The sequence below is a fragment of the Malaclemys terrapin genome, chromosome 3 (assembly GCF_027887155.1).
Source record: "Malaclemys terrapin pileata isolate rMalTer1 chromosome 3, rMalTer1.hap1, whole genome shotgun sequence".
In the NCBI taxonomy this organism is placed as follows: Eukaryota; Metazoa; Chordata; order Testudines; family Emydidae; genus Malaclemys; species Malaclemys terrapin.
In genome coordinates this window covers 6108142-6134053 of record NC_071507.1, presented here as the reverse complement: position 1 = coordinate 6134053, position 25912 = coordinate 6108142, and the positions used below count along the sequence as shown (strand labels likewise).

At 45.1% G+C, this 25912-nt stretch overlaps 1 protein-coding gene across 2 annotated transcripts in view; it reads left to right on the top strand.

Moving 5' to 3' along the window:
• The window catches only part of SLC24A3 (solute carrier family 24 member 3), a 346242-nt gene that overhangs the window by 307084 nt on the left and 13246 nt on the right, over positions 1–25912 (top strand). Inside the window, exons 8-15 of one of the 2 annotated variants that reach the window (XM_054024007.1) lie at positions 4658–4683; positions 6446–6499; positions 7159–7292; positions 12035–12195; positions 12799–13063; positions 14800–14966; positions 17296–17410; positions 18995–19107. In XM_054024007.1, the coding sequence (XP_053879982.1) occupies positions 4658–4683; positions 6446–6499; positions 7159–7292; positions 12035–12195; positions 12799–13063; positions 14800–14966; positions 17296–17410; positions 18995–19107 (1035 nt within the window). Of the gene's footprint in view, positions 1–4657; positions 4684–6445; positions 6500–7158; positions 7305–12034; positions 12196–12798; positions 13064–14799; positions 14967–17295; positions 17411–18994; positions 19108–25912 lie in introns of both variants that reach the window. The other variant, XM_054024006.1, reaches the window with a different exon arrangement.

The following is a 25912-nucleotide window of genomic DNA, read 5'->3' as shown; positions in this document are numbered from 1 at the left end:
CAAGGGCAGAAAGGCATGTAGGCAACATCCCAGCCCTTCGATTTATTTATTTGTTTATTTTTAATCCAAAGGAAGCGTGGCTATGGAAAGCCGCTTTGCTTCTAACCTGATAGCATTTGGATTGTGTGTTTCATTTGCAGAACAGTTGCAAATCAGTCCGGGGAGGAGGTGGGGGGGGGGGGGTTTGTTTGTGTTGTGTTTTTTTTTTTGTTTGTTTGTTTTGTTTTTTTTAAACCTTCCAGTGATCTTTCTGCTCACAGGGATTGGCAGCTTTATTTTTGGATGCTTCTCAGCATCCTAACACTGGCCTGATACAATCATACCTTTTGTGCCATATCTAGCATATTCCTTAAACTAGGTATATAGCAAGAAACTCAGACAGATCATTAAACAGAACTCTCTGGTACCTGTAAACAAGGTATATATTACTCTTTCTTTCTGGTTCCTTCTCTCTTCCCTCACAAATGTCTTCCAGGGAGGGCTATTCTTCATGGCTACAGAACTACAAAAGTCCTGTTCCTTGGGATCTTCACTCCAAAGGACTAGGATATTATCATTCCTTCTTGGGCCTGTACCCCACTTGCCCAGAGTCAAGCCCGATCCTCGGCAGCTCCTTGCTATCAATAGGGCTATGTCAATTACCATTTGTTAAATGCACATAAAGGGGAATGGGGAGAAAGGAAAAACAGTTAAAATATTTAACCCCTCTGCTTGACATTTTTCTCTGGTGGCATTAAAAGACATTGTTAGGTCAAACAGAGTCAGATTTCGGTGGTAGCACTTTTTTGGTTCTTAAAATATGTCGCCTGCCTTCCTCCCCTCTAGGACCCCACCTCCACCTAGAGACAACCACCTGACAAAGAATACACCGTCACCTTAACTCTGCCCCACAAGGGATGCTGAATTTCCAGACCCCCATTCCCCAGAAGTGAGTGGGTGCTGCCCCAGAACTATACCAAAGGGACGCCCGCTGTTCTGTGCCGATGGGTGAAGGAAAAAGGGGGATGTCCTGCTAGGTGGCTTAACTTTTCATTTCTTTGCTTTTGAGGTTTTGCATCAGGTTGGTTACACAGGCAGCACCCTTAAGCGCACCATCCTGTAGCGTTTAGTGCCTGAATTTTTAAATAGTATCACTCAGTTGCGGAGGACCATGGAAGCCTCCTTAGCATAAACTCCCAGGGTGAAATCCTGGCCCACGGAAGTAAAAGGCAAAACTCCCCTTTATGTCAGCAAGATGAGGATCTCGCACACACACCCAGTCTTTAGATGCTGTTCCAGTTCAGTGCTGTGCTCCCTGCTTGAAATCCTACTGATCATAAATGGTACTTGTGTAGCACCTTCCTTTCGCAAGGCACATACCTGCTGGAACGAGGTCAGCCTCAGCACGCTCCTGTGAGATGAGCTAAGACAATGCATTGTCTTCAGGCCCAGCACTACCTTCCCCCACCATGCAGGGTGAGTTGAGGACAGCCATTCATAACGAAATGGTCCATTTTACTGGCTGCTCTGTGATTTGAAGTGAACCAGTTTCTCTCTTGCCTTCCAAAGACACGGTCGTGCTGAAATAAACATTTGTTTCACATTAACCATGAAAATAACTAGATTAATGTCATAGAGAAGAAAAGTGGTAAATTTCACAAAATACAGGTGCAGGCTAGTTACACTTATAACTGATCATTCTTGCTCTACCAGTCATCTGAATGTTCCCTTAGCCACTTTTTTCTATGAGATAAAATGGGCTTCTTGATCATTGAAAGAAGGAAGTAAATTTTCTTGGGTTAGAATAAATAAATCCCATATGATTATTGTTAATTTTGAGACATGAATGTATACAAACAAGAAATGTCCAATCACATGTAGGTCCCAGTTCAACAAAGGACTTAAGAACATAAAAAGCACAGAAGTATGTGCTTTATAATAAGTCCCTTTGATTTAAATGGGACTTAAGCACATACTTAACTTTTAGCACAATATGGGATCTTCTATAATGGATGGTGGTGTGTGTGGAAGGTATCCCATGTTCTTTTAATAAATAGACTGTGATGCTGTCATAGATGTGAATGCTCCACCATTGTTTTGCCTAACCATATATGTGTCCCCATTGATATTGAGTATTTTAAAGTTATGGGTTTAACATTAAATCACTTAAAAATCCAGGGATTAGATGTAAACGGGCTTGGCTTCATTTACACCAGCCGAGGAGTTGGCTCTATACCTCTTTTCCAAATAAAAAAATCCACCAAGACCTTCTTTTAATTAGAGCTTGGCAAAACAACATCTAATTTCTCAAACTGTTCCAAAGTTATTCTTCATCCTGCATTAGAATAAAATTTGGAATTGTTGAATTTTTTTCAAAGGGATACTAGCCCAAATCCTCAAAGGTATTTAGGTGCCTAACTTCCACCGATTCCCATGGGAGTTAGGCACCTAAATACCTTTGAGGATCTGGGCTGCTGTCAAAGTTGTTAGGCCAAAACATGTGGCCCACGGCTTATTTTCATTTTTATTCGCAAAGATGAGTGTGGGTGCTTGCGTGTCCTGTCACACCAAAACATCGCAGCCTGAAACTATTGTTGCCACATAAAACCCTGATGAGTATGAGCAATAACCTGTGGTGTGCATGATATATCACAGCCACGTTATCTTCTGATAACCAATATTACTGGTGTCAGGGCCGGCTCCAGGCACCAGCCCACCAAGCTTGTGCTTGGGGCGGCACCTGGAGGGGGGCTGCGCGGTGCTCCGGCTCTGGCCGCCGGGGAGACCAGAGCCCCGACCAGGACTCGCCGCCCTCCCCCCGGCTCTCTGGCCTCCGGGGAGAGCGGAGCCCCGACCGGGACTCACCGCCCTCCCCCCCGGCGCTCTGGCCGCCGGGGAGAGCTGAGCCCCAGCCGGGGCTCGCTGCCCTCCCCCCGGGGCTCCGGCCGCCCTCCCCTGCCGTGCTGGGGGGGGAGGCGGCCGGAGGCTTTTTTGCCTGGGGCGGCAAAAAAGCCAGAGCCGGCCCTGACTGGTGTACATTACAAAGAAAGAGATGTTTGCTCTTTACAGAGTGTGTAGGCTAAGGGGGTCTTTCCCTTTCCCTTGGTTGCTCTCTGGTACCATAATAGTGCTTTTTCATGATGGTGTTTTCCTAATGAAACTGTATCTCTTCATGTAGTGTAGAGATAAGGGCAAATAAAGAGCCATGAAGCTTTAGAATGGCTGAGCAAAAGTTTCCCCCAACCTAATAAAAGTTGAAACCAAGTACAACACACAGTCATTTCCTGGGATGTCAAGTTGTAGAGTGGCTATGGACTGAGGCTGTAGGCCACACGGCCCAGAGAAGTACAGCTCTGGCATTGATGCGGTGGCATGTTGGCACTTAGCTATTCTGGGAGGATGCCCCTAGTCCCAGGTTACTGTAAGCATGTCACCTACGCAGCGCTGGACTTGACAGGGTCACATTCTAACAACAGCCGTGGTCTGACACTGAGCCAAAGGGCAAAAACCATGGGGCCTCTTTCCTAGCTGTCAGGTAACATAAAATATGTTACACGATGTGACTGTTCAGCAGAACAGGAAGGCTGGATGGCGCCAAGGGATGGAGAAAGCAGGCGCTTTGGCAGAAGACTTCAGGTTAAGCAACCCAAGGAAGCCCAGCTATCTTCTTGACATTGTGTTGCCACAACATCTTGTCATGGCGCATTACAACGTGATACCGTTCCACTGGCTGAAAATAATTTTTGAAATGAGGCCTGTGGTTGGGGGTGACAGTGAGGAATCAGCAGGGAAGCCAGTAAATTGCAGATGTCCATTTAAAGTAAGAGTGCATGGAAAGACTGGCACCGCTGACTATTACCAGCGCGATATCCACTGGCACTCTTTCATTCTCCTCTCCCATCTCCCAGAGGCCCTGTTGGAAATAAGCTGTGGAACATGAGGGCCATCTAGTGGTGACTAGGAAAAGCTAACCTTTAAGTTTCTACTTTAAAAAGTGAAGCCAAGGATAAATTGACAAAAGTCAGATGTAACAACTTTTGTGACATGATGTTATTGTTACTCAGAAAGATGCCACACTTGGAAAAAGACATGTTCCCTGCCCCAGAAGGTTTTGTGTGGCGTTATTGTGAGGCCCTGTTTTCACTGGTGTTTTGAGTTCAGTTGGAATAGTAGGTGCAGGTCAGCACCTATGAAAATCAGGCCCTGGGCCAGATTCTTAGCTGGTGTAAAATGTAGCTTCATTAACTTCATTGGTGCGATGCTGATTTACACCAGCTGAGGATCTCCCCCCCCCCGCCCCCCATGGTACATGTTTATCACATGATTTCCATGGGACATCCTTTTTCCCACATAACTTCATGTGGTTTACCACCATTAAATCACTCACATCCTTTGGACACTTGCTCTGAATGCACCTTTTATACAAAAATCTCAGAGCACTTGGGTAAGTCTGTCATCCCCATTCTACTGATGGGATAGACTGGGGGATGGAGAAGTTAAATGAGCCCAAGAAAACAGCACCCGCGTGGTACCTAGGCCTCATGCTTCTGTCTCTCGCTCTGATCACTAGATGATACTGCCTCTCCGTGCCACGTGTTCAGGTAACAGGGTATTTTCAGCTCTAATGTATGCTGTCGCATTTCATGGATAACGTGACTTTTTTTAATTTCCTCCACAGTTTATTTATGATGAAATCGTTTCTTGGTAAGTGTATCCAGCTGTCACTTTCTGATTATATTGCAGGAGCTGAAAAATCAGGGTTAATGAGAGCGGGGAAAACTAAAGTTCTGCAGAGCAATTCAGGCACCAATTTCCTGCTCAGCAGAAAACCCCATTAGCAGGTGGACTGGCATAACTCATTTTCTAAGCTAGGGAGGAATGCCCAGGAGAGGTTCATTCAGAGCATCCCCTGATGCAAGGAGGCAGTGGTGTCGGTCTGCACCCTCTGTCCACCCACATACACTCCCCAGAGGGCAGTGGTGTCTATGTGGGCAGACTGGCAATACAGCATGGCCCTTAGTCAGAGATTTGCTGCCAGGGTGAGGTCAGAGCGACTGGGAAGGGGCAGTGAAAGCCAGAGGGGAAATGCCATGAAACATGAGCATTAGAAAGGTCTTCCAAAATGTCTTCCTTGAGTTTGTCCAAACGTTTGAACTTTTAAAAAGAAATTGAATGGTAGAACAGTATCTTTGTAATGGTGGTGTTAAAAATAAAATGACCTGAGATAGCATTAAAGAGGCACTGTCCAGTTAAAAATCATATATTAAAATGAATGCATTTCCCTGTGTTATTAATAACACTGCAGTTTAGTAATGGTGAAAATAGAAAAATCTAATTTACTTCAGCTGTTTACTCTGTTTTGCTGCCTGTCTCTCAGATCAGACAATGACATTAGTCAGTTTAACTTTTGCTCATAGTCAGTTAAACTTCATTTTCAGGTTTTCTATAATGTTTGGGTTACAAATGTTGCGGGGGTTAATTTTTTCCCCCCGGGATGTTTACTTTTAATTTGAGACATTTCCACAGTTTGGCAGAGGGTTTTTTTTTTTCTTTTTAAACTAAAATTAAATTTGAGGGCAAATTAGACATAACTGCTTCCTTTTAATGAAATACATCAATGGGGAAGCAGAGCGCTGGACTGTCAGAAACAAGGGAAATGAATTAATATGGTCAATGCTAAAGCTGAGAGATCAAAAAGCCACAGCTCGACTTAAAAGAAAATGAACAATGAGTCTTATTGTGTAGGACTGTGGTGATGCTTATTGCTGGAGCTAGTTGTTTGTCACAGTAAATGTAAGGGTCTGGTTAGAGGAGCGGGGGGAAAACTCCATACTGAGAAGTATCAAAAGCCATGGGCTGTCTAATTTTAATACAAATGTCCTTTATTTTGTAGTAGAAACTGCTACAAAAATCATTTCATAACATTTAACTAGCCGTTTAAACCATGCAAAGTTGCTTGTCCAGTGCCTGCCAGCTCAGCTATGTAGCTGCAGCCACAGCCTGGAGAGAGAGCTGGAAAGAACTGGTGCTACCTCTGGTTCAGTCTCTTCTCAGCAGCAGGAGCGCTCTTAAACCAGCTCTGGGAGCTCCAAGAGCCTGATTCGCCATTTGCTTTGCACCGTGTATCAACATTCACCTTGTGCAAAGTGGGCACAAAGTATCTCCACCCGCTCCACTGCACCCCATGCCCCAGGCTGCCCTTCCCAAAATGTCCGAGTTGCTTAGTGGCTGCACAACTACATTATATTTTTTTCAGTTGACTTTGATTTTTTTGCCAAGCAGGATCAGAGTAGGAGTTAGAATCCCGGTGCTTTGTGTGCCGCTTTCTGTGTATGCAGTACAATGCCCAGTGGGTTGAACATTTCCATGTGGGTTTACTGAATGACTAAAGCAGGGAGTGCCGTCGGGCACAGGTGACCTCTCTCTGCTCTCCTGTGATTTGTCCCTCATCTGCCTTTGTTTGCAGGTGGGAGTCCCTCGTCCTAGTACTGATGTACTTCATTTACATCCTGATCATGAAGTAAGTCAAATATGCCCTTGGCCTGTTTAAAATGCAGTCTGCAGAGGTAATTCCAGAGCAGAAAGAGGCGGAGCAGGATTTCTGTAATGCCATCTAGCCCAGGTGCTTCTCTAGCTCTAATGTCTGAGTACCTGGCAATCTTTGATGTATTTATCCTCACAACACCCCTGTGAAGTAGGCCGGTGCTATTATCTTTATAGTGTATCGGTGGGGAAACCAAGGCACAGAATGACCAAGTGACTTGCTCGTGGTCACACAGAAAATATGCGGAGGGTCAGAGAATTAAACCCAAGTCTCAGGAGTGTCAGGCTAGTTTTCTGACCCCTATACCATCCATCTTTTGACCAAGAGGCTGATTCCACTGACATGGCGGATGGTGTAACGGAATTGCAATCTGTATTTGTTTTAGCATCCAGGACACTTTTTACACATTCTGTTTTATGGACTGTCATGTTTGAGGACACAGAGATTGTTTTGCGTGTAACTAAGCTACAGCTGTCCTATTCTAAGGCTAGATTTCTTTAAAACCAGCAGGCCTTCCTTGCCCTCTAGAATGCTAAAGTTTGGTCCTACGTGGTCTGGCTCAAGAAAAGAAGGGCAGTTGAGAAAGCTGCATATAGGAAACAGAGATACAACAAGCGTTTGTTTTCTTTGCATAGGTTTAATTCCTCCATACATCACTGCTTTGAAAGGAAGACAAAAAATGCTGCAAATATGGTGAACGGATTAGCAAATAACACAGAAATGGACGATAACAGCAATTGTGACGCCACCGTGGTATTACTAAAGAAAGGTAACTGTTCCAGTAAGTCACGCTGCTTGTTTGCATCATTCTGAATAATTCTCACTCACGTTTGCTAGTAATTGAGCTACCTGGAATGGTTCTGTACTGTCAGGGATTGAGATGAAAGGGAATATAGAAGAACTGGCCCGTTTTTAACCCACACCACCAGATGGCAGTGTAGTTACAGTGGATGCAGGTCCATTTCCAGTTGTGTGCATCCCATCCTTGGAGAACCCCTTCTCTGAAACTTCTTAGTTTAGGATTCCCTTCCCCGGGGCAGTGTGCACAGAGATGTGCTCTCACTCTTCTCTGGGAGCATATCTACAAATGATGAAGTTCAGAATTCCATAGGAGCTCTAATTACAGTCGTCATCCAGACAGTGAGCACCATAGAAACCGAGCATATGCGGAAACACAGCAGCAGGAAAACAGCTCGAGTTTTTCCGCTACCCCCAGTTAAAGTAAGGAAGTGGTGGCTCACGCACTTCCTTTCCTGAGCTAGAACTGATTTGCAGTTAGGGAGCTATGCATGTGCGCTTGCCACTGCTGCAAACTAGGGTTTTCCTTGTAGTAGACAGCTGTTTCTTCCAGCTAAAATTACTGCTCTGGATCAAGAATTTGAACCGCTGCTGCTCTTCTCAGTCAGTTCCTCAGCTAGTGTAAACTGGCATTAATTTCAATGGAGCTACACCAATTTACAGCAGCTGAGGGTCTGGCCCATTACGTTTGCAAACCTCTGCGTGGACCCTCTCATTTCAGATCAGGGTTTGTCTACATGGGAGATATTTCCAGTTATCCCAGTATAATTATACTGCAATAGTTATACCAGAATGACCCCTTCTGTGGACACTCTTATTCTGGAATTAGTGGCTTTTTTTTTTTTTTTTTTTTTTTTGCCTTAATTTAAACATCTTCCATATTGACATTAGCTTAAACTGGAAAAAGACCATTCTAATAGAGGGTTGCCAGGCGTCCAGTTTTTGACCGGAATGCCCGGTCGAAAAGGGACGCTGGCGGCTCCAGTCAGCACTGCTGACTGGGCCGTTAAAAGTCCGGTTGGCGGCCCCAGGTCGGAACCCCTTCCTGCACCCTAACTCCCTCCAAGAGCCCGCATCCCAAACCCTCTGCCCCAGGTTGGAACCCCCTCCCACACCCAACCCCAACCCCAGCCCTGAGCCCTCTTCCAGAGCCCGCACCCCTTCCCACACCCCAGCCTGAGTCCCCTCCCGCACCTAACCCCTGCCCCAGCCCTGAGCCTGCTCCGGCACTCCAAACCCCTTGCCCCCAGTCTGGAGCCCCCTCATCCCCAGTCCCACCCCGGAGCCAGTACCCCCAGCTGGAGCCCTCACCCCTCCCACACCCCAACCCCCTGCCCCAGCCCAGTGAAAGTGAGTGAGGGTGGGGGAGAGTGAGTGACGGAGGAAGGGGGGCTGGAGTGAGTGGGGGCAGGGCCTCAGAGAAGGAGCAGGGGATGGGCAAGGGTATTCAGTTTTGTGCAATTAGAAAGTTGGCAACCCTACTGTAATACCAAAATAAGGGTGTCTACAGGGAGAGTTACAGTGGTACAACTATAGTGCTTTAAATTCACACCCTACCTTATACTAATGTAACACCCCTTGTGTAGACAAGCTCTTTAAAGGGCTTATTTCAGTTTAATTTAAACCTGTTCTCAGTTGATTTAAACTAAACAAAAAAAGCCATTAGTTGCACCAGTTTAACAAAATCAGTTTAAATTCACACTTTAGGTTAAACTGGTGCCACTTTCTCTTGTAGGCGAGGCCTGTATAGTGTCTGAAACCATCCTGATTTGTGTGTCTTAATGACAAAGGGAGGTCTCAGGGCAGAAAACCACTACCTCGTGCCTTGTCTATGTTTAATCGTTTTGACACTTAATTATGCCGGTATACTTAAAGCAGCAAAAATACAGGGTGGCTGGTCCCTTTTAAGAGGAGACGGGGCTGAGGCCCCACCTGTGCCAGGATCAGCTCACCTCCTCAGGTGGGGAATAGTCCATGAGGAAGTAATGTGGCTGTGTGATTAGCTCAGGCTAGGCTGGGGACATAAGGGAGGAAAGACCGATTCCTGGCTAGTCTCTGGGGAAGGAAAGTTGTGTGGGAGCCAAACACTCCATCTAGGCGGGGCTGAGAAAACCACGCAGGACGCTGGCCTGAGAAAGCAAGACTGGCTCCTGGAGGGAATAATAAGGGTCTGTTTGATTATAAGCCAGCTCTGGGAAGGAGGGCTAGGGGCTCCTTTCTCAAGGAGAGAGGAGAATGAGGGTATGTCTATATACCACCCAGGCCATGCTGCGGGTCATTTATCCCAGTGTAGAGCAATGCTAGCCCATCAGGGGCCCTAAGCAAGAATATTTTTGCCCCGCCCCCAAACACACAACACATACTAAAAAAGTAAATAAAGGCCCCCCCCCCTTGAGCTGCTCGGGGCCCTAAGCAATTGCTTAGTCTGCTTATGCCCACCCAGCGCTAGGTCTGCCTGAGAGCCAGAGGCTGGAGCAGAAAGGAGGGAGAAGGCAGGCCGGGCCTTGTGTCTGCTCCAGCTGCTCAGGGAGCAGGATCTTAGCGTATGCACAAGGTGCCTCGGGCGGACTCATCACCGAATTTGATCAGCTGGTTGGATCATTAGCTTCCCTGGCTTGGGTTGTGTACTGAGCAGGATGAGACAGTCCCTCAGGGAGGAGGGGTAGGGCCCAGCTGAGGTCTGGACGGAAGAGACTTTATTTTTCAGTGTATTTGGACTCAAAGTAGAACCCCAGCAAGGGACTTTTGTCTTCCATCTTTGGACTGTGTGGCGTTCTTAAGGGACCCTAAACAAAAGGGGAAATTGTGGTATGGTATTGCAGAGCCCTCTGTTTTCCCTCTGGCCCAGCACGCACACATACAGTCCATGAGGGGGCGCAAAGGAGACAGCTGATCCTGTTACATACTGGTATAAAAGTGCTTATGCCAATATATTTTATTCTGGTTTGAGGAAGTGAAATAAGCAATACAAGCATATAATTGTGTCTGCGCTGTGGCCTTAACCATCATAGCTCTGTCTGCAGAAAATCACACCCCTTACTGACATAGTTAGGCCAGAAAAAAAATTAAGCGTAGACCAGGCCTTAGTCATTCAGGTAACCAGCTGACATCGGGGTTACTAACACAAATCCGAGAGTTTCGGTTATTAATTCGTTTACGCACACTTCTTTACAAATATTTCCTTTTTTGCATGACATTTCTCGTGTCTGGATAGCTTTTTTGTTTTGAAACTTTGTGGTTACTCAGACAAGTCATTTGAGAGAAGAGATGTTTCTTCACTTTTTGAAAACAGTTTCAAAGTTTATCTGGCAATTGGCCACTAGTAGCCAAGAAATGACTGACAGTAAATCTCCAGTGTTGTTTCACACGCTAATCTGAAGTATTAGCTCGCACACCACACTGTTTTTACCAGTTTAGACAGGAAACTCTTTGGGGCAGGAACTGTGTTTTTGTTCTGTGTTTGTAAAGTGCCTAGCACTAGGGGGCGCTGTTTCATGACTAGGGCTCCTAGGTGCGCCAATAATACAAATAATACATCATACGCTGGACTGCAGTTCTATTGCAAGGGTCTCGGGTTTCTAGTCACTTTCTCAGCCTCTGCTTTTCTGGACACACTGAAATAAGAGAGTCATTCTGTATTTTGAACTGTGAAATCTTATTGGATCATTTTGATTAATGCCTGAGTTCTGCCCGAAAATCGAAAGCCCCGTGGGTCTGCTGTGTTTCCCACGAGTGCCATTCTTGAAATACAGATTTGACAAAAGTTTCGAGCAACAACAGTTCCGTCATTTTGGTTTATACTAGCATAAAAACAACATCTTTTCCCACTTCCGTAAAAACAAAGCGAATACCCAGGCAAAATGTTTCCTTGATGAGTTAAGGCTGAGAATATATTGTTCTTTGTGGCAATACGGATAAAACAACAATAATAATAGTTATTAATTGTGGCCAGAACCCCATTGTGCTAGGATCTGTGCAAACACAGAAGCGCACTGCCCAAGGATACAAGAACCTGCATTGAGTTTCCCCTATTGCGCCACAGATACACAGCAAAAGCTACCTGCCCCAATACATGATGAAATGGTGGGTGAGGACTATATCCTCGTGCACGTAAAGATTAGGCTCTTGGAATCAATGCAGCCAGTACCACAGGCCTAAGCACCAGATGGCATCTACTGCACTGGGACATCTGCTCTTTGGTGTGTAATCATTGTGTGTAGTAAGTGCGTGATAAATTCTTGAGTAGGTTAGATTTTTGCAATGAAAAGCCTCAATGGTGGGCCAAGTGAGAGATTTATTTCAAAATCCAGTTGCTCAAGGACAGAAATGAATGAGAGAAGAGGCCCTTTTGATGCCAGTGTCTGAAGTTGAGTGTCTCACCCTGGGCCCACGAATCTTTATGGTTCACTGAATTCAACCTTTTGAGAACCATGTAGTGTGGGGTGGGAGATAGAGGTCATCTTTCCTGGGCCACTCTTCCCAAATGGTTCCTAAGCTTCTGGGGGCTAGGGTGCTGAGAGGAAAGGGTCGCTCTCTTATGTGGTGGCTTGCAGAGTGAAAAAAAGATGGAAAACCTGTTGCTCTAATGCAAAGTTGACTGTTCGGGCTGCTAGCTTTGAAAAGAGGGAGGATTGTAGAACTCTCTCATTCTGAGAGGGGCCACTGGATCAGCAAGCAAGGTACCTCACCCCTTTCTCTGTTAATTCTCTGCAGGGAATTTCCGTCGTAAAGCCTCGGTGATCATGGTGGACGAGCTGCTGTCTGCCTACCCACACCAGCTTTCTTTCTCTGAGGCTGGGCTCCGGATAATGATCACCAGCCACTTCCCTCCCAAAACCCGTCTCTCCATGGCCAGTCGCATGTTGATCAACGAGGTACGTGTTACTCCCTGCTCCTCAGCCCGAGTCCGTGTCCATCCTGAACTCTACTGCCACAGCAGTCTTCAGACTGAAGGGAGACTGACTGACAGGCATGTCTGTGCTCTGATGGAGTTTCTCATCTTCCTCACCCCTGTCCAAGTGTGCTGCTAAGCCATCCCTTGACACTATTCCCTGATGAGATACCAGAAGAGAATGCTTTTTCTACACAATGTACCAGATCACACTAAATGGCAGAAGAGTTCCATTTCCCTCCCCACAGCCGCCCCCAGGAGAAGATGCTCCCAGACATTGGTCTTATTCTGATCTCACTTATGCTGATTCTACAAACACTGTAATTCCACTGACTTCAGTAGACTGGATTAGTATATGGCCTGTGCTTTCAGTGTCAATCTGTTTTAGATTCCCGTATACTCGGTCCTTCATTTACCGAAATGATAGTATTTGTGTCCGATCCGCAGCAGGTGTAGATGTCAAATTTACACCAGTTGAGGATCTGGCTCCATATTTTTGAAAACCTGCTTTTACAAAATTCTTCAGATCTCTCCTTATTTTTGTTATCATCTCTTTTTCACCAAGACTTTGTAACTCTGTTTCCAGAGGCAAAGGCTGATAAACAGCAGAGCCTACACCAATGGGGAATCGGAAGTGGCTATCAAAATTCCTATCAAGCATGCCCTGGAGAACGGGACAGGCCCCAGCAACTCCACTGAAAGGGGCGTGAATGGGACCCGAAGAGACGAGGACATGGCTGAGGCTGGAAATGAGACCGAGAATGAGGACAATGAGAACAACGAGAATGATGAGGAAGAGGAGGAAGAGGAGGATGATAATGATGGACCTTACACTCCTTTTGACCTACCCTGTAAGAAGCTCCTGGGCTTTCCTTGTTTCAGTATAACTCTGAAAACACCAAACAGCATGACAGTTACATTTGAAATTCTAGGTGCTTCTCTGATAACCCCATTACAGTTTAATTCCTCATCATTGCTGAAATGGGATTGTGTGCATCTGGTTTAAATAGATAAGGCCCCTCCCCTCTGATGGAAATAACAATAGAGTGGAATGTGACAGAACCCAACCAGGCTGCTGTAATTGCTGCAGACGTCTAAGACTTGTCTGGACTAGGAAAAAAGGTGTGTTCTTATCTGGGTTATCTAAAACCTGGTAACAACACATGGTGAAAGCCTACTGAAGACAAGGCAGTGGTATTATTAACAGGTGTTAACAGGTCAACATAAACACCTTTAAAAACTACACACTGCCTTGTCTTCAGTAGGATTTTTCCTCATGTTAGGTTCAATCCTAGTGAAGACAAGGCAGTGTGTCGTTTTAACAGGTGATAGCAGGTTAAAAGTATAGGGGAGCCTAGGGCCTACATCTACCTCGACATGTTAACCCCCTTTTATACTAGCTCACTAACATGAGGGAAGAACAAACCTTTATTCCTAGTGTAGATGCGCCCACGATGAGCTCCGTAGTCCGCCTGGACTGCACAAACAGTCAGAACCGTTGCATTTTATCATCACTTTGCACTGGTATAAACAACTACACAAGATGCAGGACAATGGTGAACCAGACATCAGGGCCTAGTTCTCAACTGCACCAAGCCCCCTTTACGCTCCTCTGGCTGTATGAAGGGGCATTCAAGTGTGTGTGAATATGGTTTACTCCTATTTTATGTCCCCATTTATACTTCCAGAGAGATATAAGGGGGTCTTAGTGCAAATGAGCTTTTGGCCCATTATGTTCAATATCCTGAAGTCTTGAGAGTCATTTATACCACTCCGGCAGTGTAGATGGGCCTTAAGTGGGCACATCTGGGGTTTATTTTCCAGTCTTGGTCTCTTGTTCCCCACTTTGACATCTTCCCAGGGCTGCCAACATCCTAGTGTCACCTCATGATGCAGTGCTGCCCTGTTACTGTGCCTTTACCAGCATGCAGTAACACTGTGTGGGTGCAGAAGTTACATCAGTTCCACCCTTTACCACCCTAGTACTAGGTGTGCCAGCTCGGGATTGGCCCTTTGAAAACTGGCATGAATTCCATAAATCTGTGATGAGTGACAACCCTAGGCACACACAGACCTGGAGTGCTGCAAATTAGCCAGCATACTCAGCCCCTATAAGGGACTGCTCCTGCCAGATACAGAGTGGTTTCACAGCAAGTCCTTTTCCAGGGCTACTCACCCAGAAAGCCGAGCTGTAGTAGGAGGGTGGTGCTTAAGCAGGGGGAAATGAAGGCTCTAAGAATGCTATCAGAAGGCTCTGTGAGCCAGGGCACTAGATCAGATCCCTCCTTAAAACTCTCTTCTTCTGAGATACTGTGATACAAAATACTTGACAGCAGCTAGGCAGCTGATGTGCTATGACCATGGCTTATCCCAGTAATCGGGATCGTCTCAGTCCCCTTGCATCTCCCTGCCCCTTGTCTTATCCTCAGCTTGTATGTTCTTGGGCAAGGACTGCCTCTTTGTTATGTGTTTGCTGGGGGCTCAGCAGCTCTCGCTGTGAGCACAATACACGGAATAAACCCTGCTCGGGATTAAAGCAGAGAGGATGGGGCAGAGATGTATGGTTGTCCCCTTTTGTTTTTGGCAGCTGGCAAAATGGAAATCCTGAAGTGGCTGTTCACCTGGCCGCTAAGCTTCCTTCTGCACTTCACGGTGCCCAACTGCAACAAGCCCTACTGGGAAAAATGGTTCATGGTCACCTTTGCTTCCTCTACCCTCTGGATTGCAGCCTTATCCTACGTGATGGTGTGGATGGTACGTATCGAGCCGGGTGGGGAGCTGACTCGGGGCTGGGTCCAGAGTCTGTTGAGGTCAATGCCTTTCCATCAGCATCAGTTCCCATTTATACTACAGCCCCTTTATGGGGGGGGTTCCAATGCTGGCTCCATTGAAGTCAGGGCAAAACTCCCATTGATGTCACTGGGACCAGAATTTTGCCCCAGGTTTTTAATTTGGGAGTAAATTCCACTTACACACAATTTAAGGCCACGTTACCACCAGAATAGTGTAGACCGGCCTTAGTGCAAATGAGAATCAGGCTCTTTTAATTGCTTTCTCTCTTTCTCCATGGAGTAAGCAGGTTTGAAAGGCAGGGCTGACAAACGCTACAGCCCAGCCCCTGCGCATGGTAAGCCATGAGACTCAGCCTTTTGCTGCATTACTGCTCTACTCAATAGAAATAGATTAAGTAGTTCCTATCTTGTTATTTAAAAGGTGGTTGGGGATCAATAAAATGAACAGAAGCCATCCAAATGTAATTGGCTTATTCTCTGCAATTACAGTCCCATGTGCTTGTTAGTTCATTAAGCTGCTGCAAGCCTCATTAGACAATTGGGTAGGTGATAACATCTCTGTAGCCCCAGTTATAATAATGCCAGCAATGCAGCATGGATCATGCTTCCTTTCCAATCCCAGCTGTCTTGAGGGAAAACCAGACAGTCATGGGGTGCAGAGAAGGTTTGGGGGAACTTGGAATAGAGCTTATGCACTTGTGACTGAGCATCTGAGCATTTGACCACTTATTCTAATTTTAGAACTACAGAAATACATCTAATCTATTTCTAAAGAACTGAACAGGCCTTCTTCACTTGAGATCAGAAATTAGAGAAAATCTTCCAGTCCATGCACAGTTAACTCCTGCACTGAATACAAAATTAAGGTCAGGGTTTTCTCTCAGAGCCAAGCCAAAATCTTGCGAAAGAAATTTTAAAGAGAGCCTTAATTCCCTAAACAGGAAATGGAGAGTGACTAGTCTCCCCCGTCCCCCCAAATGTTCATTTGAGAGAATGAACTGTTTTTAAGAACGAGTACCTGTCCAAGCTTTCCAAAGCTGGAATACCAGAAGACACAGGATCTCTGGGTTGCTTATAACATATGGTTCACATTTGTTAGACTACATTTTAGAGAGCATGGAAATCAAGTATTATCCTGAACTGAACTTTTTTATGTCCCTCCTTGCAGGCAGATATGACCGCTAGTGTAACTTGATAAGTTCTGTGTTAAGCAAGAGCTTTCAACGTTCCAAAATGCATAGTGATTCAAAGAACACTAATAGATTGTAACATGCATACCGAAATATGATTAGCAGTATCTTCTTTGTTAAGTTGCCTGCACTGACTTGAGGCTATACCCCTGAATACAATATGCTTATGATATAATTATCTGTGGTTTCCATGATTATTTAACTATTATTTGTATTATAGTAATGCCTAATGGCTCTAATTCATAGATTTTAAGGCCAGAAGGGGCCATCATGATCATCTAGACTGACCTGCACATCGCAACCCACAGAACCTTGCCCACCCACTCCTGTAAGAGCCCCCTAACCTCTGGCTGAGTTAAGCACATCCTCAAATCATGATTTAAAGACTTCAAATGACAGAAGCTACGTCTACACTAGAAACTTCAAAGTGTGCTGCGGGAGTGCTTTGAAGTGTGTGTGTGGTCAGGTGCGAGCACTGGGAGAGAGCTCTCCCAGAACTCCTGGTAACCAGCCTCCACAAGGGGAATAGCTCCTAGCGCTTGGAGTCTGTCCACACTAATGCTTTAAGGCACTCAAATTTGCTGCATTCGGCGGGGGGGGGAATTTTTCACACCCCTGAGCCAGCAAGTTAGAGCGCTATAAAATGTAAGTGTAGACAAGCCCAGAGAATCCACCATTAATGCTAGTTTAAACCTGCAAGTGAGCGGTGCCCCATGCTGCAGAGGAAGGCAAAAAACCTAGTGAAGATCAGGCCCCTGTTGTGCGAGGCACCGTACTGACAGTCCCTGCCCCAAGTAGTTTACAGTTCAAATAGTCACAGCAGATAAAGGGCGTAGAGAAACGAAAGACCTTGTGAGGTGAAGTGGCTTGTCAACGGTCAGTGGCAGAGCGGGGAATAGAACTCAGGTTTCCTGATCCTATGCCAGTTGCCCTGCCCACTAAACCCCTCCCTCTCTTAATTTTCCCTTTTAAAAAAGTTCTTTTGCATCACCATCCAACTTAGTTATAGAAACTGACCCAGAACATATTGCAACGTAGGGACAAGTTTGATTAGGTTTTAAATGAATTTAAGCCTCTTGACAATTCCATTTATTTCCTTAGGTTACGATCATTGGCTACACGTTGGGTATTCCAGATGTGATCATGGGTATCACATTCCTGGCAGCTGGCACCAGCGTACCGGACTGCATGGCTAGCCTTATAGTAGCAAGACAAGGTAGGTTTGCCTCCTATATCAGCAAACATGGATGTAAAGCATCTCCTACGCGTCCACTGCCTTGTAAGGAGGTACAGAGGAAGTATGGATTGCTAGCCTCCAGATAAGCTTTCCCAATAAAGGGGATGATATGAAAGTGCATCTTCCCTGTGGTGTCCAGATGCTATTCTCAGGGGGTCCAAGCTTTGAAAAAAACCAAGCTGGGGCTGAAGGGTAGGACATGAGAATTCCCCAGCTCACCCTTACCAACTCAACTGGGAAAATGGGCATGATGTTTAGTGTGCCTGCTACTCGGGTTCTGTAATACAGGGTTTCCAAGATGTGGCATGACGTAAGGGTTTCAAATAAGACTCCAACAGATCTGTAATAGGCATAATTACTTGAAGCCATTGCAGCCTTTGGACATCCACTCTATTATTCAGAACCATAGGTTTCCAGAGCTATTCTCTGGGCAGGGCAAAATGGGCAGAGGGGCATGACACAGATGAGATAGAACAGCCTCTGTCCTTCTGTCCTTTTCCGGTTCTTATGCCTCTAGAGGCAGATCATCAGCTGGTGGAAATTCTCATAGCTCTATTAGAACAGAGGAACTGGCCCTTGGAGTCTTGTGTTGGTTCCACTTAACATTTGGGGAGGGCCACTTTAGTGGCTTACTAATATGTCCAAAGGAGCAGCAGGGAGTGGTTCTGAGGAGTGAAATCAACGCTGATTTGAAATTTAATATTTGCAGAGAGAACAGAAGATTGTCCTAGAACAGGGGTCGGCAACCTTTCAGAAGGGGTGTGCCGAGTCTTCATTTATTTACTCTAATTTAAGGTTTCACGTGCCAGTCATACATTTGAACGTTTTTAGAACGTCTTTCTATAAGTCTATAATATATAACTAAACTATTGTTGTATGTAAAGTAAATAAGGTTTTTAAAATGTTTAAGAAGCTTCATTTAAAATTAAATTAAAATGCAGAGCCCCCAGACCAGTGGCCAGGACCCGGGCAATGTGAGTGCCACTCAAAATCAGCTTGAATGCCGCCTTCGGCACGCGTGTCATAGGTTGCCTACCCCTGTCCTAGAACTAACTTGCCATCACATATGATAGTAAAAGGCCATTACTGAATCTGGACCCTGCTTTAGCAGCATAGCCAATGCCAAGCACTCAAAAAAACATGTTTAACTTGAAAATTAAGGATTTTTTTTTAATTGGGCTTCTGTTTATTTGCCTTTTGGTTTCTGAGACTTTGGGGGCACTTGAGTCCATTTTCTCCAGCTTTTCTCTGCAACCAGGAGGGCTGGAAAGTTATTTTTAATGAAAACAGATTTCCCATGACTCCAGAAGCTGGAGCTTTAAGAAAAACTGAGTTGGCAATACTGCTTTAGGAGGCCAAGAGGATGTTTCTTAGTGAAACATACGCTTTCCCAGTATGCCCATTATTTTTTGGAAGAAATAAGCATCAGTTATAAAGAGAGGCCAAATCTAGCTAGTGTTAATCTATGCAGAGTCAGGAGTAATTCAGATGCAGATATTCTTGTTGAAGAGCAAGAAGCCTTTACTGAAACGACTGATTGTATCTGGTTTCCTGTTTCTGCAGGCATGGGGGATATGGCTGTGTCGAACTCCATTGGAAGTAATGTTTTTGACATTTTAATTGGCCTGGGTCTCCCATGGGCTCTGCAGACTCTAGCAGTGGATTATGGTTCATATGTAAGTCCTACGTTTGATTGGTTTTTATTTTTATTAAATAAAAATATTTCTTTTAGGCGCCTGCCATGTTTTCTGTCAGGTAAAAGTTCTTTCAGTTGAAATTTGAGTGAGCAAATAGCAATACCTATGTATGATGTAGGAAACTGTAGTTAATTCTGTCTAGGATTTGTGGCATGAGTACTTTTATTTCCCGTTGAATACAATAGCCCAAACTGCAATAAGATACCATATTATACTGTATTTTGAATAGATACATGAGAGAGACAGAGGTAAATTGCTTAATAATAGACTGAGAGCTCTACTCTGAAGGGATAAAAATAGAATGATAAAACACATAGATGAAAAAGTTTGGATAGGAACAAACCAGGATAGCTTCTGGAAAGGAAAATCATGCCTCACTAAGCCATTAGAATTCTTGGAGCATGTTGATGAGTAAAACACTACCATGGATCAGAATATCACTAACAAGGCAGAAAACAAAGTGTAGAAATAAATGATCAGTTTTCAGCACAGGAGAAGGAAGCTAAGGAGGGCTGTACTGTGCTTCCCTCTTGCTCCTGAGCCTAACTCAGCAGCAAAGGTTTGCACGCCTGTGCCGGCTCAGCTGGAAAAAGTTTTGTGGGGACAAAGTCAAGGCTGTAACCACACCCTGCCCTATCCTTGCCCACCTGCTACAAGCAAGGGCTGGCATGGGCCTATGGCATCCACTACCCCCTGCACCCACAGACTTAGGGACAATCAAGACCATAGTGAAAAGCCCATGGGTCTTGTAAAGTGCAAAGGGATTAGGGAGTCCTAGTGAGCTGGGCTTGCACTTGCACGGTTGTACCTTTGCTCTGCCGCTCTCCAGCAGACCTCGTGAGGGCTCAGGAGAGGGTATCCCTCTTAAGGTGCACAGGAAAGTGCTTTCTGATGGTGTTGAGCCGAACAGTTCCTGATTATGGAATTGACACCCGCCATTGCCAATTCCTGCCAGCCAGGTGAGCTTTCAAGTCCTGCAGAGTGAAGCTGCTGCTTCCTCGTTTCATGGGTTTCTCTCCCCGCCTCGTACCCTCATCTACCAAAAAACACCAACAACCCCAAACAACAACCTGGGAAATTCCTTATGAATCTGATAAGGGAACATTAAAGGCACACAGTCAGGCACTCAAGGGTCAGGAATTGCCAAGAAGGTTTTCCCACCCCCACAAATGCATCCAGGATTAATTCACAAGAGGAATAAAGACACCTTTGCACGTGGATTAAACGTTGGCACCCTATTGGACAATGCCAGTAGGCGTTGTTCATTGCTTTAAGTGAATACAGTGCATATTACCTGGCATCCCTGAAGATTGCAGTCCCCTGTCTGTCTTCAGGGCATGTTTGGTATTTAGAGGCAGTGTGGTCCAATGGATAGAGTACTGAGGCTCAGGTGACCCGGCTTCTATTCCCAGCTGTGCCAGTGACCTGCTCTGTGTGTGACCTGGGACAAGTGACTGCCCCTTTTCTGTGCCTCTATTTCACCTCCCACCCTTTATCAGCCTTGTTTATTTACATAGGAAGCTCTGGGGGGCAGGAACTTGCTCTTACTTTGTGTCCGTACAGCACGTAACCAGATGGGACCCCAATCTAAGAAGGGGTCTCAAGGATCTGCAGTAATACAGAATCCTAGAAATGTAAGGCTGGAAAAGACCTTGAGAAGTCATCAAGTCCAGCCCCCTGCACTGAGGTCTAATATACAGAGACTATCCCTGACAGGTGTCCTGCCAAGCTCTCCTGCCCCACCCCACCCACATGGCGCCAAGAGAGAGCAAAGGACTAATTAAAACGCAGTACATATCAAAAAGATCTGTGCCTCTATTTCACCTATTCATCGTTTTATGCTTCAACGTGTGAAACATCTTCCATGAATAATGATACTTTCAATCTTGAGCTAAAGTCTCCGTGTGGAGGAGCAGTGACCTTATGACCGAACTCTGACATTTCACTTGGACTGGGGAAAAAGGCTGGGGTTAAAAACAAAACTAAATTAAATGTAGTAGGGATCAAATTCATTTTTCTAGATCGTAGCTCTTCCCTATCCTTGTTGTGTTTTTCCTCTAAAAGGGACATAAACAAGAGGCTGAACATGAGTAGCGTGCTTTCATCCATGTGTAACAATGTCCTCACTGTTTAATTTATCCCGATTATTTGTTATGCAATGTGGTCACATGTTTAAAAAGCAGCTTTAACAACAACCCTATAATTCGCCATGAGCGTTTCCTCACTATTTACTTCAAGTTAACGGATTTAGCCCAGACTCCACAGCCAGCCAAACTAAAAACTGTATCTGGCGTGTAAGGACTTGGCTCAGTCCGCTGACACGGACAACACTTGTGAATTATGATTGTTCATTATTTATTCAGCCCCATCAGTGTGCCTGGTACTGGACTAAATCTAGAGAAGACAACCACACTAAGCTTACGCTGAGGGATTTGTGAAAATAAGTGTTAGGACTCCTCACACCAACAAGGCTTACTCACATCATTCAGGCCCTGCACAACTGGGCCCATGTTTTTAACAGACTAATATGACTTTGCTTACATGTTAAACACTGGAAGATTTCAAAGCTAAAAATTACCATTTCTATAAATGTTTGGCAGGTTCCCAACTTCCCATTTGGATTGCCTCGTCCAAAAGAGGAAGTCCCCAAAGCTATTTCTGAAGCTTTGAAGCATTTCTTCCTGCCCCCCCCCCCCCACAAGAAAAGATTAAGAAAAGAAAAGCCGGTTTGAGCATAATTACTTTTAAATTACCATCCAAAACTGCAAATTACCCCACCGGAATGAGCAAGATAACTGAATCATGCCACAGCCGGATGACGGGATTTGAAATTAAATTTGAGAGAAAGCAGAGGGTAAATGCATTTTAATAAACAAACTGTTAAGACACTTGTAGCTTTAAGACCAATGGAGCGAAGACACTGATGGAAAGAGTAGATGGGCTAAAAGTGAAACCTCCAGTCCAGAAATGTGCTTAAGTGCATGAGTAACTTTAATCATATGAATAGGTTTGTTTGCTTCAGTGCCATAGGGAAATGAAGTTTAATATTGAATAAGACATTTCAGGTCATTTCAACAAATCAAAATCTTTCAATTCAGGACAGCCTGATCCAAAACAAAACAATGTTTCGGTTTTCCTGAAAGAAATTTTTTTTCTTTAAATGTTGGCAGAATTGAAGTTTTCCTGTGGAAAAATTTTAATTTTGTGAAACCACATTTTCCATAGAAAAACCCTTTCGATGGAAAATTCCCAACCATCTCTTCACTTGAGTACATGTTTGTCACATTAAGTCAATGGGATTTAGGTCCATGCTTAAAGTTAGGCACGTGCTTCCATGCTTTGCTGAATCAGGTCCAGGATGAATATCTTAAAACACATAGGGTGAAATCCTGGGAGTTTAGCCATTGATTTTGGGGTGGGGGGGAGGGCAGGATTTCACCCATATCATATGCTCCTGGGGCCAGAGTTAGCTTGGGCTCATGCCATCATCCATCAGAGGAAACCCATCCACAGGGTCCCTGAACTGGTTAGCCTGCTTGCCGGGAAGGTACTGGTGACAGAAAGCAGCCAAAGGGTCTGTGATGACCAGTGCAGCCCAGAAGGTGGAAGGATCTGCTGGTTGGGACGAGGTCCTGGGCAGAGCAGCCAGTGAAACATTGATTCAGTACATCCCTTCATCAGTCTCTGCCAGGAGGGCTGCTGTGGCACCGAGGGTATGTCTACACTGCATTTTAAAACCATGGCAGTGAGTCTGAGTCTACAGACTCAGGCGCTCAGGGCTTGCGCTGTGGTGCTAAAATCAACACTGTAGATGTTGCTGCTCGTGCTGAAGCTTGGGCTCTGACCCTCCCCCCCACCCTGGGCTTCAGAACCTGTGCTTCAGCCCAGCGTTTACGCAGCTGCTTTTAGTGCCATAGCACAACCCCTAGTCTGTAGACCCTGAGACTCGCTGCTGTGGGTTTTAAAACACAGTGTAGACACCACTCTAGTCACATACTAATGCTGCCCCCACCCCCTTCCTGAGGCTAGGTCAGTGAGGCTGCCTGTGGGGAACCCTAGAGGGATCCTCCTGATGGAGGAGAACGGGCAGGGCAAGAATCCATGTGAATGATGTGTTCTGACATTCAGATTGACATCTGCTCCTAGACTGTTCTCCTATGTCAGGTCTGGTGAAATCCCTCGATGTCTGTTGTTTTGTCCCATCTGATTTATAATCACCAGTGGCCAAATTCTGCTCTCATTTTCACTGGTGTAAATCCAGAAGAAATCAGTGGCATTACGCTGGTTTTACACTGGTGAAATGTGGAGCAGAATCTGATTCCTTTTTCTTTTGTCTATGTGACAAGCTTTGGTATCGAGATGTGTGTACACAACTGGCAATGTGCTGTGCTATGATTTTATACATGCTGACATTTTTTTAACCTTATGTGGTAATGTGGTTTCACCCACTAACCAGCTGATCAAGTGCTCATAGCAGGAAATAGGTTTAAGTGGTGAAGTTCTGAATGTGAGGCCCCATTGTGTTGTGTTGTGCTTCATCCAAGGATCTCCAAGTGTCTTACAAACAGTAAGCCTCACAAAACCCCTGTAAAGCAGGATTCCTGTGCCCATTTTACAGAGGGTCCATTGAGCCACAGAGATATTAGGACATGAGGTCGGCGTTCTCTTGTTTGTTGAATTGTAGCTTGCTAGCATTGTAAATACTTCTAACATATCACAGCAACTCTGTATAGATTGTACTGATCAATACTAACAGTGCTATGATGAGACTCATCCCAAAAGGTCCCAGTTCTGCCCCCTTAGTAATAGAGTAGTATTATTTATTATGTGTATTACAACCACACCTAACGGCCCCAACTGAAATCAAGGGCCATTATCCTAGTCACTGGAGGCACCTAAGTCCAATTGAAATTGTTGGCACCTAAACATCCTTAAAAATCTTGCTCAGTACAAACACATAATATAAACAGAGTCCCTGGAAAAAAATCTTCCTGGTAAAGGAACCAGTCAGAGAGAGATGAATTGACTTCCCTAAGTTCACACAGTAGGTCAGAGCTGGGAATAGAAGTCCCAGTTCAGTGCCCAGGCCACCCCATTGTAAGTGACACTCCTGGTTCTGATGGCTTGTTTTCCATGCTCTTTGCTTTGGTGAATGTACATTTTAGTGCATGGATTATCTTATTCTTCAGCTTTTATTTCAGAAAAAAATCTCTATCTCTTGTCTCTTGTTATGTGTTTGGAAGCCGGCGCCCTATTGTCTGAGTTCGAGGAAGTTCCCCTCCTCCCATTTTCCCAAGTAGTGTCAAGCATGTCTACATTTTGAATGCAGGCCGTTAGTACCCATCAGCATAAATGGAGACCTAATCCAAAACATCGCTCATCACAGAAGGCATTTTTCCAGTGCCCTGAGAATCTACAAAACGGGTGCATCATTCATCAAAATCAAAAAGGAATCCTTCAAGAAATGGAAACCTGGACAAATTGCTAAGGAGTACAAAAGAACAGCACAAGCATGTAGGGACAAAATCAGAAAGCCTAAGGCACAAAATGAGTTACACCTAGCAAAGGACATAAAAGGCAATAAGAAGAGATTCTTTAAATACAGCAACTCCTCGCTTAATGTTGTAGTTCTGTTCCTGAAAAATGAGACTAAGCGAAACGATGTTAAACAAATCCAATTTCCACATAAGATTTAATGTAAAGGGTGCGGGGTTAGGTTCCAGGGAAATTTTTTTCACCAGACAAAAAACTATATTTTATACACAGGGGAGTATTAACAGGACTTTGGTATGTAAGATATGGAAGGTAATTATTCTGCTTTCCTCAGCATTGGTGAGGTCTCAGCTAGAGCATTGTGTCCAATTCTTGGTGCCACCCTTTAGGAAAGATGTGGACAAATTGGAGAGAATCCAGAGGAGAGCAACAAAAATGATCAAAGGTTTTAGAAAACCTGACCTATGAGGAAAAGTTGAAAAAAGTGGGCATGTTTAGTCTTGAGAAAAGAAGGCTCAGGGGAGAGCTAATAACAGTCTTCAGTTATGTTAGGGACTGCTATAAAGAGGACAGTGATCAATTGTTCTCCATGTCCACTGAAGGTCGGACAAGAATTAATGGGTTTAATCTGCAGCAAAGGAGGTTTAGGTTAGATATTAGGAATAACTTTCTAACTCTAAGCCCTGGTCTACACTAGGGGTGGGGGTCGACCTAAGGTACGCAACTTCAGCTATGTGAATAGTGTAGCTGAAGTCGGCGTATCTTAGGTCGACTTACCTAGCCGTGAGGATGGTGGCGAGTCGACCGCTGCCGCTCCCTCGTCGACTTCGCTTCCGCCTCTCACGAGCTGGAGTTCCGGAGTTGACGGGGAGTATGTTCAGGGATCGATTTATCCGCGTCTAGAAGAGACGCGATAAATCGATCCCTGATAGATTGATTTCTACCCGCCGATCCGGTGGGTAGTGAAGACCTGCCCTAAGGGCAGATAAGCTCTGGAATAGGCTTCCAAGGGAGGTTGTGGAATCCCCGTCCTTGGAGGTTTTTAAGAACAGGCTGGACAAACACCTGCCAAGGATGGTCTAGGTTTATTTGGTCCTGCCTCAGCGCAGGGGGCTGGGCTTGATAACTTTGAGATCCCTTCCAGCCCTGCATTTCTCCGATTTTATCATTTGGTTTCTGATATCATTATCCCTTTCTCACTCGGCACTGGGAAGATCTTGGAAAAGATGGGCTCAACCGAGGTGATCTTTAGTTCTTTGCCTGGAGTGAATCTTGGCTATAGTGAATCTCC